The sequence below is a fragment of the Phoxinus phoxinus genome (assembly GCF_949152265.1).
Source record: "Phoxinus phoxinus genome assembly, chromosome: 5".
Lineage (NCBI taxonomy): Eukaryota > Metazoa > Chordata > Actinopteri > Cypriniformes > Leuciscidae > Phoxinus > Phoxinus phoxinus.
Genome location: NC_136880.1, coordinates 8,977,236 through 8,995,682, shown reverse-complemented (window position 1 = coordinate 8,995,682; position 18,447 = coordinate 8,977,236). Strand labels below are relative to the sequence as shown.

The following is an 18,447-nucleotide window of genomic DNA, read 5'->3' as shown; positions in this document are numbered from 1 at the left end:
ATCAAGCTTTCCAGAAAACTGTGCTTTGAAATATTTCGTCTTTGTTATCTTTCTCCAAAATATGCAATGTATTTAAATAAATAAATAAATACTATATATATATATATATATATATATAAAAAATGCATCAATGTCAAAGAAAATGTTCAAATCAAAGGTTATAGGGTGATGGAGCAAATGGAAGATTAATAAATACATTTGAATTATTTTATTGGCTTAATTTATAGAGACAGTGGAGTTATGGTTAAAACAGTTAGACTGACTAATCATAATTAAACTTTCATAAAACGGTTTTAAAAAATTAAAAATGTCCTCTTTGTTTATCGTTCTCCAAGTGAAATTGATTCATATTATATTCTATTACCTATTTTGCAGAGAAGGGTCACATTGATGACACCTACTACAATAATCTAATTTAAAAGACAACTGTGTGTTTTTAATCTTACTATTTACTAATTTTATTATGAAATACAGTTATTTCACTTTAAAACAGTCCTGATAGCAAAACGACCCGTGAGTCCATGTCTGTTATTTGTGTACTGTGCCTTTAAGAGCGGCTCCAGACCAGGAACTCGACACAGATTTGAGTGGAAGCACGACCAGTTGGACGCGAGGCTTGTGTTGTGAGCGCTTATAGTGATTAAAAAATAGTTTATACTTGTACTAGCCTCGTTTAAGCGGACTCCTGAAATACTAGCCACTGCTAACAAACACCGTGGCATGGGAAACGGAATAAATAAGGTATATGGACATGCTTCCCTGATCTCCTTCTTCTGTAGTGCTTTACGCCTGTGAGTTTGAGAGGGATAATCGATCGATGTGACAAGAATCAATGCGCCTTCAACACGAAGCTGCCTTTCAAGTGTTTGTGTTTATTAGTGGTGTTGGCTGAGGAAAGCGTCACTGTTGCGCATACTTTGGGCTAGAGATTTGAACAAATCACTAAGTATGAAACTTTGTGACGGTTATGAATGATTCCTCAAACTGTTAACGTTACATGTTTTGTTGAGGAGTTTTGCGGTTACTATTACTACGATAAAACGGATGTAAAAACAAATCTCACAGATAATATCACTTGAATTGACTCTTTTTACTATGGCCATTAAGCAACTGCCTAAAAACAACCAACAACACGCTAGCAACTGCTAGGAACACCTTAGCAACTGCATAGCAACGTGCTGACAAACACCCAGAGCACAATAGCAACCACTTAGCAGTGTGCTGACAACTAGACCACCTTAGCAACCACATAGCATTGTGCTAAAAATTGCTCATAGCAATATGATAGCAACCGCACATAGACACCTTAGCAACGCACAGCAACATTCTGTCATCCTTGTGTGTTATCTCTGGATTGGTCATTTATGACACATTCGAGATAATATCATGCACAGCTTCTAATGCACTATTCACTACAACAGGAGATCAGAAAAGCAATCAGGGTAAAATTTATTCACAGAATCAGAAGAGTCGAAATCTGTGACCATGTTTTATAAAGTAAAATGGCTCGTTGAGGAGAGAAATGTAGGGCAGGACTTGATTTTATCCACTGGGATTAGATTACCATTACCAGTTACTAATTGTTGCCATGGTTTCATGTGAGCGACGGGTTGGGGGCGGGGCATGTTAATGTTTTCGGTTTCGTGGGGACTTTAAAGTCAACATGAAATGGAAGTTGAGTCTTTTCCCCCCTATAGGGTATATGTCGAACGTCGCATTACGAAACCGGAAAACAGAACGCATCGCTTCCGGTTCAGGTCTTTTGTATGTGCTTCATGCATTTTTTTACTGTTTTACTCAAGATAACTTAAAAGGAGCGAGCAAAGATGATCATAACCAATGTCCCTCGCATGTGAAGATCGATATTTAAAAGTAAAAAAAAAAAAACTCTTCACACTAACGTTAAAGTCGGCATGAAATCAAAATTGACCCTATTTACTTTGTTAGCGGATATTACTAGTCTTGTGTGGTGAACAATTAATCCGTGCAAGTTAATACACGGAAAAAATTTGTTTGCCGAAGTTATCTTTAATCAAAGTCTGAAAAGTTACTTCCGGGTCTGGAATGGTGTTCTTTTCTGATGACATAGGCTTGACGACTTGGGTTGGTTAAACGCTTAACCACTCCCCTCGAACCGTTACTCTGCTATGGGCGAGAGATGGAGAGGAGGAGCGCTGAAGTGAAACCCTGCCCTCTGTTCAATATTCCCTTTCACTCGGAAATGCGTCACAACACTTGAGAAAAGTCGTTTGCAACTTCCGGTTCACGCGGACTTTAAGATATTGAAATAGAATAAAACGCCAATAACAAAGTGAGATAGGTAGGTTAGCTGATTACCTTAAAATTCCATAGATATCGGCGTCAGTTCATACGGCTGTTAACACTTTCTATGACAAGCGGATGCGATGAGACCAGGTTTCCGGTTTCGTCATGCGACGTTCGACATATACCCTATTGAGTGAACAGGCTTCTGGAACAAGGGGGAACAAATGTGGGCGGGGCTTGATTTTGTCCATGGAATTGATTGGATGGTTGTGGTTTGCTATTGGTGGATCTCATGTGAGTGACAGGTTATAGCCCCGCCCTCATCATCAGAGATGTTTCTGAAGAGGAAGTTTTTCTGATTCAAGAGACATGAATGAAAAAAAAAAAAAAAAGATTGTATGGTGACTTTAAACACATCAAACTTTGTCTATATTTGGAGTGCTGTAGTATTTGGTTTTGTATTACTGTGGTCTGCTTGTGACTGATCAAACCTGCTTGTGTCGTCCCAGGTTCTGTCAGACCTGTACTTGGGTAACTTCAAAGGTAAGAACGGACAACACTGGAAGCGAAAACACCATTTTTAATAAGGTGCATGTTTAGGAAAGATGATAAATGTGCTTATTTTTAATTTTTACAGATGCCAGAGACAGGGAGCAATTAGCGAGAAACAACATCACACACATCCTCTCCATCCATGACACCGCCGCTCCCATTTTACAGGTAGTTCGACTCGTCATGTCTTCAAAACATAAAGAAGCGTTTGATGCGCACATACGAGATCAGTGTCAGGTCAGCTGGAACATTCTCAGTATTTTACCCTGTTTAAAAGCTTAGTGTGTTGTGTTGCTGCCTGTTTAAATAAAGGAGTAATTCACTTCAGAATTAAAATTCCCTGATAATTTACTCACTCCCCCACGTCATCCAAGATGATCATGTCTTTCTCTCTTCAGTCGAAGAGAAATTAAGGTTTTTGAGGAAAACATTCAAGGATTTTCAGTGCAGCTTCAAAGTCTCGACACGATCCAGCCGAGGAATAATAGTCTCATCTAGACAAACCAGCGGCCATTTTATAAAGCAAATAAACATATATATATACTTTTTAACCACAATTGCTCGTCTCACGTAATCACGGTGGAAAGATTAGGTGGTACTGCCAACTTTAAAAAAAATTCATCCGACATCTTTGTTTTATTTTATTTTTGTAAAGGGCATTTGACTCACCGGTAGTCTTTGTACGTTCACTTTGTAAACACTAGGTCTGTACTTTGGTCTACGTCACGCGTGACCTTTCAACCTGATTCATAATGTGTGCCGCACATTATTAGTGCAAACGAGCATTTGTGGTTAACAAGTATATAAATGTTTATTTTGCTTTATAAAATGTCCGCTGGTTTGTCTAGATGAGACTCTTATTCCTCGGCTGGATCGTGTCGAGACTTTGAAGCTGAAACTCACATCTGGACCTTCGACCCGCTGGACCATTGAAGTCACTATATGGAGAAACATCCTGGAGTGTGTTCCTCAAAAACCTTCATTTCTCTTCCACTGAAGAAAGAAAGACATGATCATCTTGGATGACGTGGGAGTGAGTAAATTATTAGGATTTTTTTGAATTCTGAGGTGAACAAGATTTATTTTCACTTATTGAGTTTACATGGGTTTGTTCTGTAGGGACAAACAGTATTTATTTAATTTGTCTTAAAAAGTCTTAAATTCTGCAGATACTCTTCCTCACCGATGGACTTCTCTTGCAGGAATATAAGCCTGCACCCGTTCACTTGTGCCGAAAGCATTTCTTTGTGTGATTTTAGTAAACTAAACTCAATTTACGGCATTTTTCCAATGTATCCAGTCCAAATATCTAAAAATTATTAAACCAGGAAGCGTTTACTAGAGAAGTAAAATGACATAAGAAATTCTATTTCGTTTTAAGATAAAAAGAAAGTAATTTAAGTAATTTTTGCTTAAAACAAGCTAAATTATCTGCCAATGGGGTAAGAAAAAAAATCTGAATTCAAATGGAAACCAAGACTTTTTTTCTTACCCTATTGGCAGATAATTTAGCTTGTTTTAAGCAAAAATTATCTTATTTAAAACTTTTTATCTTAAAACGAAATAGAATTTCTTATATCATTTTACTTCTCTAGTAAACGCTTCCTGGTTTAAGAATTTTTAGATATTTGGACTGGAAACAAAACAAAAATACTAATTAAGTATTTTTTTGCAGTATTGAAGTGTTTAAAAAAATAATATATTGTCAAAGTTATCCAAAGTTTTGGGAGCAAGTAAAAAAAAAGAAACACTAACAGTTTAGATTTTTTGACATTGTACACATTTTGACATGCTAAGGCAAATAAAACAATGCAATATGCTGCAGTGTGTATGCATGAGCCATGAGAGTGCTATGTTTTGAGTTTATTATTGAAAATTACCACATTGTGGGCATGTGCAACCAAAAGCTCTGGATTTTACATGTTTCATAGTTCTTCTGTTTTCACATGTGATTTAGAGACGCATTAAAGCACATCCATGTCTTTCCTCCATTTCTTTAGGAGATGACTTATCTTTGTATCCCAGCAGCAGATTCGCCCACGCAAAACCTGTAAGTATAGCTTGGTGCGTTTCTGACGGGCATGTTTGCTAATAGCTGGCCGCCAGTGGGCAGCGCGAGTAACTGTGGCAACCTGAAGATCTCAATGCTTTTCACGAGCAAACGTATTATAAGTTCTGCATTTACACATCATTACATGTGTAATAAACAGGGTACGCTGTTCCCTTCATTACACTCAGTCTGTTTTTACACGCCATATCAAACTAGTTTTACCCTTGAGCGCGCATGTATTAACACACACACACACACACTCGCACACGTAGAGACCCGCACATACGCACACTTCCTCTTGTGGCTCTCTTGGTTCAGGAAGGAAGTTATGAGCTGGGTTCTGCAGTGATGCCTTGGTCTCACTACGCCTTTATTTTTATCCCCCGTTCACCATCAGCCCCTCTTGTCACCCTTACGAGCCTGCGAAACCCGGCCATGCGTAATGTGAAACTGACCCTCTTTAACCAAACTGGACAAACCCAACCCTTTCTCATCCTGGTCCTGTCAGAAGGATGGATGTTCTGGAGGAAACGCTACCGTACCTGACCGTGTTGTTGATGCTTAAGAGAAACCACAGTCAGATTTCTTGACAGACACTAACTGGACAGTTTCAAGCAAAACAATGTCTGTGTTTTGTTGCTAGTAGGATATTCAAATAGTAAGACGATGCGAAAAAGGTTTTATTATATGTTGAGTGTATGTATTCTTAAACGCACATTAATTTTTTTAAGTAAATTTCACATATGGACTAAGTTCAGAAAATTAACAAAGAAAATAACTTGGATACACTTTAAAATAAGGTTTATTAGTTAACATTAGTTAATGTATTAACTAACACAAATTAACCATGAGCAATACACTTGTTCCTGTATTTATCTATCTTTGTTAATATTAGTTTATAAAAATCCAGCTGTTCATGTTACTTCACAGTGCATTAACTAATGTTAACAATTACAACCTTTAATTTTAATAGAGTATTAGTAAATGTTTAAATTATTGTTAATAAATGCTGTAAAAGTATTGTTCATTCTTATTTCTTGCTAACTCAGGTAGTTAACTAATGAACCTTATTGTAAAGTGTTACCAGTAACTTTAACTTGTCCAGTTAAAGTTTGTTGAGTAATTTGTGCTTTTTTGAAGTTTACTTTGCAATACAAAACAACATAACACTGAATTAAGCAAAGCTTTTAAAGTGTATGCTTTACTTCAAACCTTTAAGCAAATAATTAATTAGATAATTTGTAGTCCACATATCTACAGTACATAATAAATCCTGGCTCACACTACAGGAGTTTTGGGCCGATTTATGCCCGATTTCCCCCTCCCGAGAATCGGAGAAAAAATCTTGTCGAGGACCTCGATCGGTTGCGATGTTCGGCGCAGATTATCTGGTAATGTGAGGCGTTCACAGTTCGAATCTTGCCCCTCCCGATCTGCTCTCACTCTCACACAAATCGGGCTCGCCCTGATCATATCAAACATGTTTGATATTTATCGGGATGAGCAAGATTGTGATTACGTCAGTACTGTCACAATAGCCAATAGGAAACAAGTCTACGACGAGACGGAAGTGACAGACATTTCTTACCTGCATTTCTCGCTGAAGAACTGACAATCCATGTTCAGTCCGTCTCCATTTTCTCATCCACACTCGTTTATTCTTCCGCTTTTGTTTTTTCTCACAACAATCATTATTGACAAAGCAAGTTTTCGTGTTACAGTATCCCTTTTGTTTACATCCGCTTTCCCGCTTCCGATCTGCTGCTTAGATCACGTGAGGCGCTTCCTCTGGCACGATAATCTTAGTAACATTTTTGTAGTGTGTGATGCGCCGCGATTTTCATATCTTGTAGTATGAGCATGTTTAAGATTTGAGGTAAGAAAATCTGCAAAGATTCTCCTAAAGTGTGTGCTGCAACCAGATTTAAAAATCGGTTAGGATTTCAAAACTCCTGTAGTGTGAGCCAAGCATTAGGGAAAAAAACACATTACTGATGGGCTCATTACTGATCTTGACACAAAACAGTTATCATATTTTAAGATATGTCAGTGCAATTTGCTTTCAGTTTAAACAGCTCAAACATACATTTTAGTCTGGGACTAGACTTAAGCCTTGTCTGTGAAACCGGGGGGTGAAAGTATCTGATTTTAATAGTACTTTATTCGTACTGAATGTAAGAGACATGCCAGTGAAAAACAAGATATAGTTGATTTATGAGGGGAGCAATCATGTTTATTTTCTAAAATTAAAACATATCTGAACACCACAATATTGCAATAAGGTCGACACAACAGCCTCTTAAACATCTACAAACACTCAAGTCTCTGTTAAGCTCAAGTGCTCAAAGTGGCCATAAGTAAGCCAATATCCTTCAAAAAGTTCTCTTGAATATAATGTGAAGTAAAATCAGATAGTCGAAGTCTGCTTGCACTGGACATGCTGGTTTCTGCCTCATCACCGACTGCAGTCATGCTCTCATCTCATATATCAAACACCTGTGCTTCACAACTACCTGCTAATGCACTCGCATCCACGTCAAGTAGCCTGGTTGATGAGTTTGGGTGTGTAAATCTGAGTGAAGGCAAAACGCACAAGATATAGGACTTCCAATGCCCTGTAGATGGCGATATCACTTCTTTTGTAGCTGAAATAAATGTAGAAAAACTTGTTAGGTGCCATACAAAATGTAACGAGTAAAGTAATGCAATATCACAAATGTACTTGAGTAAAGAGTATTTACTTATTCAAAAATAGTCAAATTTGCTACTATCAGTAAAACTACAAGATAGACAAAGTTATGTAAGTACAGTAACTAATTATCTTTACTCAAACACTTCATTCCACTGAATATTTATTTGGTGTATGTTTGTAGAGTAATTTACAATGGCTTCAAATGTGACAACCAATCAGAATCAGGGACCGGCCGATACTATACATTTTATAATTTCTAATGAACAAAAAAATGTCTAATGTTCACATAAAACACTGACTCAGCTTGAACTCATCTCTGAAATGTTTTGAGTATTTCAACACATACTCATTTGAGTGTCAGTATCAAGCCTACATAAACTTGGACTGTGAAGGCAGTAAATATTAAAGTTGTAAAAAGCGTTTATGGTAGACCGGTCGGCCGCTGAGCAATCTGCATCTGGAAGACATCATTTATACAGAATGTCTCGTAATCCTCTGTTTACTTCCCGCCACTGGAGGAACCGCGCTGTCAGCGTCATCGTCTGAACTCTACGACATTAACCAAAACTGACCAAATGTAACCCAAACATTTATATAATTTACTCACCCTCATGTTGTTCCTAACCTGTATGATTTTTCTTCTTCTGTTGAACACAAAAGAAGATATTTGGTAAAAAAATGCATCCGTTTTTTCCCCTTCCCCCATACAGCAAAAGTTGTTTTGGACCCCATTGACTTTCATTGTAAAAAAAAAAAAAAAAATTCTTCAAAGTATATTTTGGTGAAATCTTTTAAAGCCACACTTACTGCCTGATTGTCAATGCATTAGATAACAAAATGTCAAAACAAATTTTTTACATTTATACATTAAGTGTGTCTTCAGTGTCCAAATATGACATTACAAGAGGTTATATTTCATTCCAGCATCCTCCACATTTGTGTCATCTCTGTAGACCTACATGCGGTTGAAAAAACTGGTCTCTTTCCCCTCCACAGCATTCAGCATTTTAAGAAGAGCATTATGTTTATGCACGAGTCCCGGCTGAAAGGGGAGGGCTGTCTAGTTCACTGGTAAGTGAGGGGTTTGTATGTAGGGCTTGACATTGACATTTCACTCCTACTAGCCACTTTGGCGGGTTGAATTTTATATATAATATATACATTTTACAAACCGAAAACCGCCACTGGCCAATCGTGGCTTAGCAACCGTAACTAGGCGGGGGAGGTCTGGCAAGCTTTCGCGCGAGGGAAACATGCCGAAGCGTTGTGCATATGGATTGTGCAAATCTGATACCCGGTATCCTGAAAGTTTGGACGGTGGGGTGGAATTCTTTCCCTTCCCGAAACCTAAAAGCCAAGGGGAGAAATGCTGGGAAAATGCTGTGTGGGACGCCCCATTCACAACTAAATGTCGACAGGATTAACAAAAACACCTATTGCTTGGAAGTAACGTAAAATAAGACGATTAAAGGCAAAACGGAGGCTCACTGACATACTTTAAAATATATTTCAGCATTTTGTTAATCGACGGCCTACAACCCCTGAGTAACTTTACCCCAATACGATCGCGGCTATCCCGATGTCAGTGTTATTCCTCAAGATTTATGGAAAAGCTGTTATAATTATTCGATTATTTTCACATTTCACTTACCCTGCTGTGCATGAACATTGCTGCTCCTCAATTTGTGTGTTTCCCATTTGAATGGTCAGCGTATGGGGCGGCTGCTGCTTGCGCTGGGACTAACATTAGGCTTTAGCCTCAATTTTGATAAAATTATTCTCTAATCGGGTGCATATTATGTCGCGGATATATCCCTCGAATGCATACTGCAGTCCTTTCTGTCTCGCTCTCTCAGATATTTCACCTGTTCTCCAAAAATGACTAATTATCTCCTTGGGAATGTCTGACACCGCTGCATACACACTGTAATAGACGTGCTAGGCGCTAAAGCTTGTCAGGCGTAGCAACAGTAACTAAGGAGGCCGGGGCTTAGCGAAGGGTCAGTTGTAGTCTTAAAAGGTCTGAAACAATTAAGTGCAATTTAGTGTTGTCAAAAGCGTTTTTAAGTTACATATGGATTCTGAAATGCTTTCAATACTCATTTTCCACAGATTTTGGGCTCACACCTAAAGGGCGCAAACATAAAGCCGCCTCTCAGTACTAAATTAAATTATTTTAGCTGCTTATTGCGCTTAAACAGACAAAAACGCACAAAATAATGGCAAAATGCCGGTCTTGGCGATTATTCACGTAAACACAGTCAGTTATGTTGTAAGAGAACGTAAATAGTTGGGAAAGAACAAATGGATCCGTGGTCTTAAAGTGACAGCAGCCTCATAAACCTGCTGCCAAATTATGAGATGATATTAAAAATATCTTTATGGCAGGTTTTCCCCCATGGTATCGATGCCAAAAACAGTGGCTGGTGAGCAGAAAAGTTATGTCAAGCCCTGTTTGTACTGTATGTCCTCGAACAATTGATATCTACACTGTAAATGAACTGATGTTAGTAGACCCGGTTGCATGCACCACGATATAAGAGCCTACCTTAAGAGGAAGCAAAATGTGCACACAACCAAGATACCAGCCCTAATCGAGCCTAGTGTGATAATGTGAACAGCTGATAACTAGGTGTCAAGGGGGGTGGGCTATTTTTGAACTTCCCAAAAACAACTGTAAACACGAGCATCTCTGTTTGATATGAGAATATAATGCAGCATATGTGTAGAGTGCTTCTTTCTGGAAAACATAATGAACTTTGAACTTTGAAATGTGAATCTTGCAACGTCAATGAAGTTGAATGCTTCAGGTTTGGGGCTTGTTCTAATCCCTAACCTAAACAAACGTCAGTAATCATTATGTCGTATCGTCCTGTAGTTATTTTAATGTCAACATTTTGTGAAAATATAGAATCAAATCAAAGAAACTCAGGCTACTTCTACATTAATCTGGATACATTTGAAAAGGCTTTTTTTCTTTAAATACGCTCTCCGTCCACGCTTGCTTTTTCTGGCGTTTCAGTGCGGATGAGAAACTTTTGAATAACGCTAAATTCACCTTACTGTGCATGCGTAAAACCTCACAGAAGCTCACGGAGATGATACAGACAGAAAAATGAATAATAAAGTTATCAGCAATTCTTCTGACAGGATAATTTTATATAGCAAAATATCTCCTCATTCACTGATGTGTCCAGGTCACACTCACTCACCATTATATGTTTGGTCTAAAACGCTAAAACTGCTCTCATGTTTTACAGCAGGACAGCAAATGTCAAGTCAAGTCAACTTCATTGATACACTGTAAAAAAATTATATGATCAATAAGTTTACACAAATTCAACTCATTTTTTAAAAGTAATTTCAATGTAATTTAAGTTGAAATTACTTAAACATCAAAGTTGATTGCACTTAAAAATGTAAGGCAGCAACTTGTATTTACAGTGTATAGTGCTTTTAACAATGTAGATTGTTTCAAAGCAGCTTTACAGTGATATACGGATAATTTAAGGTAACCGAGATTGTTTCGGCTTTATAGCGGTTCTTGAAATGTCAGTATATTCTGTCATGTTTGCAGGACTGTGATATGAAGAGTGTGCAAATAAACATATTTTAGCAACAGTGTGAACGTGTATAGCACATAACAGGCAACATACCGGTATAAACATGAATATCTATTGGTACAATATGCCTCACATGACTAAACTTGCATCATTATTTTTAAAAACCTCTTTTAAAGTCCACTCTACAACACGAAAACAGCGTTTCCAAATCTATCCACTTTGGAGAGCGTTTTTAAAAAGCTTCGTTTTCATTCATAAAAACGCCGTCTCAGTGTGGGCGGAATGGCTTTATGAGTGGCTGATTTTTGATTTCCTGTGATCCAGTCTTGCTGGCGTGTCGCGCAGCGTGACGCTGGTGGTGGCGTACGTCATGACCGTCACTACTCTGGGATGGGAGGAGGCTCTGGCCGCGGTGAAGCTGGCGAGACCCTGTGCTTCACCTAATGTGGGCTTCCAGACCCAGCTGAAGGAGTTTGAGAGCACTCAACTACAGCAGGTGATTCCTCCACATGTGATGAGTGCCATGACATTGTCAGTGATTAGCAGCACCAAACTTCAGCCAACAGTGCCATCTGAACCTCATGGGCCCTATCATGCACCCGGGGCAATGCAGCGCCAGTGTTCTCTGCTAGTTACAACCCGACGCAGTTATCATTGCGCACGAGCAGATCCGTTTCCTCACTAGAGAAGCATTCATTTTTTCCGCTTGCAAATTCCGTCTTGTAAATAGCGAATCCGCCATGGCGCGAACGCAACTGGCTTTTAAAGGTAATGGGAGATGAGACTCTGGTTGGTTTATTGGACGTTATGCCCCAAACACACCCATTACTCATTTAGAGAATAGAGACAACCCTTATAGACCATTCTCCGGGTGTGCCGACCATTTTTCCAGTCGTTAAACTAGCAAAAGTGGATTTGGACGCCCTAAGTGCACTTTAGAGTAGACCATGTGCTTAGATCGTTAAAATAGGGCCCTGAGTTCATGTTTGAAGGTTAATAAACCCTATCAAATTGGTTTGTTGTTATTGTGGCAGTACTTTACAAACCTGACCACTTTACCATTGACCTGGGATTATGTCAGTGACCATGTGTACATGCGACCCCGGGTTATTGGCGTACTACACCCTGCGTTTAACCCCGTAAAGGAACGTGTAAATGTGTAAAGTGGGTTAGTTTTGGGCTAGTTTTGGCCGTGATTGGGCGGGTTTTGTTACGCAAACCCAGATGCTTCGCACAGTCACGGAAACACAGTGCGCTGTATGAACGGTATTTGATGTTTTCCCCCTCAAACACTGAAACTAGTGACAGAAGAAGCGACAATTGCAGTGAAGAAGAAACCGTTTCATTCGTACCTTTTATAGTCCGAAAAGTCCATTCAGTGCAGCTTCAAAGTCTCGACACGATCCCAGCCGAGGAATAAGAGTCTCATCTAGAGAAACCATCGGCCATTTTATTTAAAAAAAACACATTTATATACTTTTTAACCACAAATGTTTGTCTTGTACGTCCACGACTTCACGCATTACGTAATCCCGTTGGAAAGATTAGGTGGTAACCTGACGTAGGCGGATAATGTTGGGAAGGGCGAAAAACTCTCATGTTGTCCTCCAACTTCAAAATCGTCCGACATTGACTATGTTTACAAGCTGTCAATATTCGGGTTATGGTCGGGTTAAGGTCACTATTTGGGTTTCTGAAACATTCAGAATAACCCGTTTACATGCGTGAGCAGAGAGAGTTACTCCTGTATACATGGAATTTGTAATCAATTTGCAATATCCCGATGTAAACGGTGACGCTGTTTCACATTAGAACGGTGATCGGGTTATTGCTAATATTCTGGTTTTGAATGGGTTGTTGTAACAATAACCCGTTCAAAACCGGAATATTAGCAATAACCCGGTCGCGCACGGCCATGTAAACACCGACAAAAACCCGAATATGCTCATATTCCGGTTTTTAAAAACACGAATATGATCCCTGGGTTATCCCTTTTCTAACCCGAATATTTGGTAATGTAAATGTGTATCGGCATATCCCCATCAAAAGGAACATTGATTTGTGTTCTGCACATGTTCTATTCGCAAGGAATCTTGGTCTTTTGAGTAGAGGAACTTCTTGTATGCGCCGTCTGCAGTATATCGGAAGTAAACAAGAAGTAGAGGTAAACATGGTGAGACGCAGCACAGTAGTGTCAAGTGCTGCTGGCGGGTCAGTACCAGCACCAAAGCGCAAACAAAGGCGATCGCTATCTGCCCCGAACTATTCATTATCCACGTGCTGCTGCTGTTGTTGTTGTTGTCTTTGGATACAGGAAGAAGAATCGGAAATGACGCATATTGCGTCTTAAGGTTGTCCGTACGTCCAGACGCTAACCGTGCGTCGCCGTTTACATCGGGATATTGCCAATTGATTACAAATTCCATGTATACAGGAGTAACTCTTTCTGCTCACGCATGTAAACGGGTTATTCTGAATGTTTCAGAAACCCAAATAGTGACCTTAACCCGACCATAACCCGAATATTGACAGCTTGTAAACCTAGTCAATGTTGTTTTACCTTTTATTAATTAATCTAACACTTTACAATAAGGTTTATTAGTTAACATTAGTTAGCATGAAGTAATAATGAACTTCATCTATACAGCATTTATTACTTTATTAAAACCTTGTTAAAGGTAGGGTAGGTCAGAATTGTCTAAAAAAACTTTTATTCAAATTTGTTTAAACTGTCTTTATATACCAATACATAATTAAAATGCAAGTACTCTGAAATAGAGTGACTCTAGTGTATTTAATCTTCAATAAACACAGCTCATTAATTCCATTCACTCCCACCTACGGGTGCGCGACTGCGCGCACGTGGGCAGAGCCAGTAATAGGGGCGGTAGTCATGTTGACGAAGAGTGACAGTCGCGCAAGCCAATCACTTGTTTCGTCCCGGTAGGAATTAATGAGCTGTGTTTTTTGAAGATTAAATGCACTACAGTCACTCAATTTTTATAATCTCTTTTTCAAATTACTTACATTTTAATTATGTATTGGTATGTAAAGACAGTTTAAGCCAATTTGAAAAAAAGTTCTTTAGACAATTCTTACCTACCCAACCTTTAACATTAGTTAATGCACTGAGAACTAACATAAACAAACAATGAACAGCTGTATTTGTATTAAGTAACATTAACAAATGGATTGCTTATGTTTTTTATGCTTATGTTAATACATAAAGTTAACTAATGAACCTTAATGTAAAGTGTTACCATTAATCTTTTTTGTGAAGGGCGTTTGACTTAAATATCAGTCGTCACTCTATACAGTATGTACGGGATAATGTAGAGCGAGGCGGTTGTTATAGCGAACACAACCCCGACAGGCTGATCAGGACCCGACGCGAAGCGGAGCTTGTATTCACTATAACAACCGCCTCGCTCTACATTATCCTGCTTATTACATGGCTACCTACCAAATAAATCAATAATTTGACACAAAATATTGATTTAAAAAGGGGTTTGATTTAAAAACTATTTTTATGGCTTCCGCTAAATAAAATAGTCCATTCAGTCTCTACGGTTAGAATCCTGCGTCCATGGCAACGCTCTGTTTTTCATGGCAACAGTCTGTTATACTTAGCAGCGGTGTTATCAAGAAATAACACACCGCATTCGACATTAGGATTCAACCAAGCCATGTAATAACTTTCAATAATATCTTAGTAAGATGATATTTAAATGCTTAGTTTTATGATCAAAGCTCTGTAGTTTTAAAAGTTACAATGCAATCCAATAGAAAGATGATTGAGAGCTGTTCAAATAAACCTCAAAAGCCTGATGATCATATTTAATACTCGCATTTGAACATGATTTAAAAAAACGATTTATGGATAATCAAGTAAATCTAAGTTTTGATAATTTAGATGCCTTATAAATTTGGGTTACATTTAGTTACATACAGTATGTTACATTTAGTTACTATAGTAACAACTATAAATTATGCAACTAACCCTCAACCAAACGCTAATCTTAAACCTATACTAAGTACATGTAGTTAATTATTATTTCTCAGTACTTAATATATAATTACACTGTAACACAGACACCTTAAAATAAAGTGTAACCATCATTTGCATCAAATACAGTGAAACGGTAGCTTTATAGGGTTAATATTAGGGGTGTAAGGATTACCCTTATGTCACGATACTGAACTCACGATATGATATTATTGCGATACTCCAAGACATATGGTAAAAGATTAACAAAAAATTAACTTGATTAAAATGTTACATTTTGTATTATTGGTGTGTGTAAATGAATAGGTGCTGGAAACCCAAAGCACAGGACAATAGAGACACCAGAATAACAATATTCATGATTCTGAAGCTGAGAATCATTTTAGTCGAATATGCTTTTACTGTCACTGGCTAGATATACTTAAAATAATGTAGGCCACTTTATACTGGTAACATTGGACACTTGGCATTATCAGGAAATAATAATCCTGGACACTTGGCATTATCAGGAAATACCAAAAATATTCCCCCATTGTATTATTATACATTATATTCAACATTATATATAGTAGTTTAATGTAGTACTGACACTAAAACTCTGTAAACATAATTTTTTTTGATGAACTTTACACAATACAGATTGTCACTATCCACGATACATATTGTTGCATTTTTGTACTGCGCTATATTGTGACACGATATACTGTATGTCACATTTTTGAAATTGAGATGTATACATCATCTGACAGCTGAATAAATAAGCTTTCCATTGATGTGTGGTTTGTTAGGATAGGACAATATTTGGCCAAGATAATAAAAAATCTGAAATCTGAGGGTGCAAAAAAATCAAAACATTGAGAAAATCTCCTTTAAAGTTGTGCATTTATGTTCGCGATTGTGCTGCATTCACTCACAACATATATATATTTTTATATTTACGGTAGGAAATGTATTAAATATCTTCATGGAACATGATCTTTACTTAATATCCTCATGATTTTTGGCATAAAAGTAAAATGTATAATTTTGACCCATACAGTGTATTGTTGTCTATTGCCACAGATATACCCGTGCGACTCAAGACTGTTTTTTTAATCCAGGGTCACATATTGTTACATGCGTAACAAAGACACTGTAAATTACTGTATATACATATATGTTACGGCCCGTGTAAATATGTGATCCAGATTACCAAATGCCGATTTCTAGAAACATGAACACCAGAACACGATTTCTAGAAACATGAACACGGCTGGGATGTGGTTGCATTAATCAGAACCACTCCGCTTTCTGAGCGTGTGTGACTGAAGTGCTGGATGACCGTTGTTGATGTGTGTGTTCAGTTCAGAGAGTGGCTGAAGGAGGAGTACAAGGAGAACCCCCTGAAGGACGAGGAGGAGATCCGCACTCTTCTCGCTCAGACCCCCGAGGAGGACCGGCTTCAGGACGCCTGACCGCACTCGCCACAGCTCATTATCATGGCACAGCACTGTTTTACTCAAGGACTCTTTGTGTAAATATGCAAGGTTTTAAGGATTACTACTGATGTTAAAGGCAAATAAGTGTTCACAGATATATTATAAAAGTTGATTTTTATACTATGGTCTCTAACTGACTGTATTTTTCCTCTACACTTGCTGGGAATGTGTGAAGCTGGATTACCAAAGCTTGCCGAGGCGCTGTTTCAGTGCCGAAGTCACATAAAGAAAGTAGAAATGTTTAGTTTCAATAATAATAACTGCACATGTTATTGAATATCAATGTACGGGTATTTTGTAGTTGTAGGGTAACATGGGGTAAGATGAGCCTTAATTTTTTTTCTCCTGATCGTAGATGACACAATCTCATCTCGGCACTTTTGATGAATAATTACGATATTTTAAATTGTTTTGACTGACTAAATCTCACAAACGTTGATATTCAGATGAATTGATCTCTGGAAAATAGTGATCCATGATGTTGAATATTAAAGGTTTTGTGTCTATTTGTTAATGAGGGATATCCAAATCCAAAAACATTGAAGTAAAAAGATCAAATTGGCCCTGTTACTGTAATAGTATTATTTTTAAATGTAGTAATGATTGTAATTAAGTTTACTTGAAAAAGCCAACTTACTGATCCACTATTAAACTACTTCTTCTGAGCCAAAATTTAGACTGTATCTCCTCCTCCAGCTTTAAAGCTACAGCCACCAGACTCGGGTCCGGCCTTCAGACTGTTCTGACTCGGGTTGCTATGTCTTTTCAAACTGATCCGGCTTGTGGTTTTCCTAAGATTATACGTCATAGAAGTCCCATGCGCTTTCATTGAGGGGTTCAAAACTTTAAGACAGAATATTTAAGCTTCATACTCTATGTATCTATCACTAACAAAGCCTAGCAACTAGCTTAGGACATGTTTGCAAACTTGTTAAATCATGCTAGCAATGCTAATTCATGTTAAAAACATGTTAAATCATGGTAGTTAAATAGTAATTGATGCTAGCAATGTGTTAAAATATGTTAGCAAAACATTTTAAATCATGCAGGCCGACATGCTAATTCTAAATAATTCACTTTAGCAGCTAAAAAATATTAAACGTTAAAACATTGTTAGCAAAATGTTAATTCATGTTAAATCATGCTAGCAACATGGTAATTCATGTTAGCAGCGTATGTTAGATATCAACATAATTAATGTTAACATGTTCAATCTTGAACATGCTAATTTGTGCTAGCAACAAATGTTAACAACATGATAATTCAAGCTAGCAACATGTAAATTCATGTTACACGTGTTAAATAATGTTAGCAACATGCAAATCCATGTTAACAACATGCTAAAACATGTTTAACAAATGTTAAATAATGCCAGCAACATTATTAAAAACATGTACGCAACATGCTAATTAATGTTAACAACATGTTAAATGTTAGTGACATGTTAGTGCATGCTAAAAAAGTTAACATCCTGCTAATTCATGTTAAATCATGATAGCAACATGCTAATTCCATGTTAACAATGTAGTAATTCATACTAGAAACGCATTTCCCTGCTGTCCCAAACTTCAATTAAAATTTTTTAATTCAAACTTTAAGCTTATCAAAGTTAATTGGCTTTTTCAAGCCAAGTTCAAAGTTTGTTTACTAAACTTTACTCCTCTAGTTAATGGGGTTATTTAATATTTCCATGAATTAGATGTGCATTTCAGACATCTTTGCTCTCATTAATACCTATTGGTTGAGTAAAATCACAGTTTTTATTATGATATATCTTCAATTAAAATATGGTCAATTAAATGTGTAAATATTTATGTTACAGAATAATTTTACCTTTCAAA

General features: G+C 37.5%; 1 protein-coding gene across 2 annotated transcripts; it reads left to right on the top strand.

Annotated features, from left to right (window-relative positions):
* Nucleotides 1–558: 558 nt before the first annotated feature.
* dusp22b (dual specificity phosphatase 22b) lies at nucleotides 559–18,353 on the top strand. 2 transcript variants are annotated; one of them, XM_079612035.1, is made up of 7 exons: nucleotides 559–741; nucleotides 2,775–2,808; nucleotides 2,903–2,985; nucleotides 4,818–4,867; nucleotides 8,556–8,630; nucleotides 11,447–11,618; nucleotides 16,472–18,353. In XM_079612035.1, exons 1-7 carry the CDS (start codon nucleotides 721–723, stop codon nucleotides 16,580–16,582), a joined length of 546 nt encoding a protein of 181 aa, XP_079468161.1. In that variant the 5' UTR covers nucleotides 559–720; the 3' UTR covers nucleotides 16,583–18,353. The 2 variants fall into 2 exon arrangements, with proteins under 2 accessions (XP_079468161.1, XP_079468162.1); XM_079612036.1 differs by lacking the exon at nucleotides 8,556–8,630 and having other exon boundaries at nucleotides 16,472–17,275.
* Nucleotides 18,354–18,447: the final 94 nt, after the last annotated feature.

Bases quoted from the DNA above. Each gene is read 5' to 3' on its own strand.
- dusp22b (XM_079612035.1), top strand. From the start codon at position 721: ATGGGAAACGGAATAAATAAG. The intron at 2,986-4,817 runs GTAGTTCGACTC...CCATTTCTTTAG, and splicing joins CCGCCGCTCCCATTTTACAG to GAGATGACTTATCTTTGTAT. The intron at 11,619-16,471 runs GTGATTCCTCCA...GTGTGTGTTCAG, and splicing joins AGAGCACTCAACTACAGCAG to TTCAGAGAGTGGCTGAAGGA.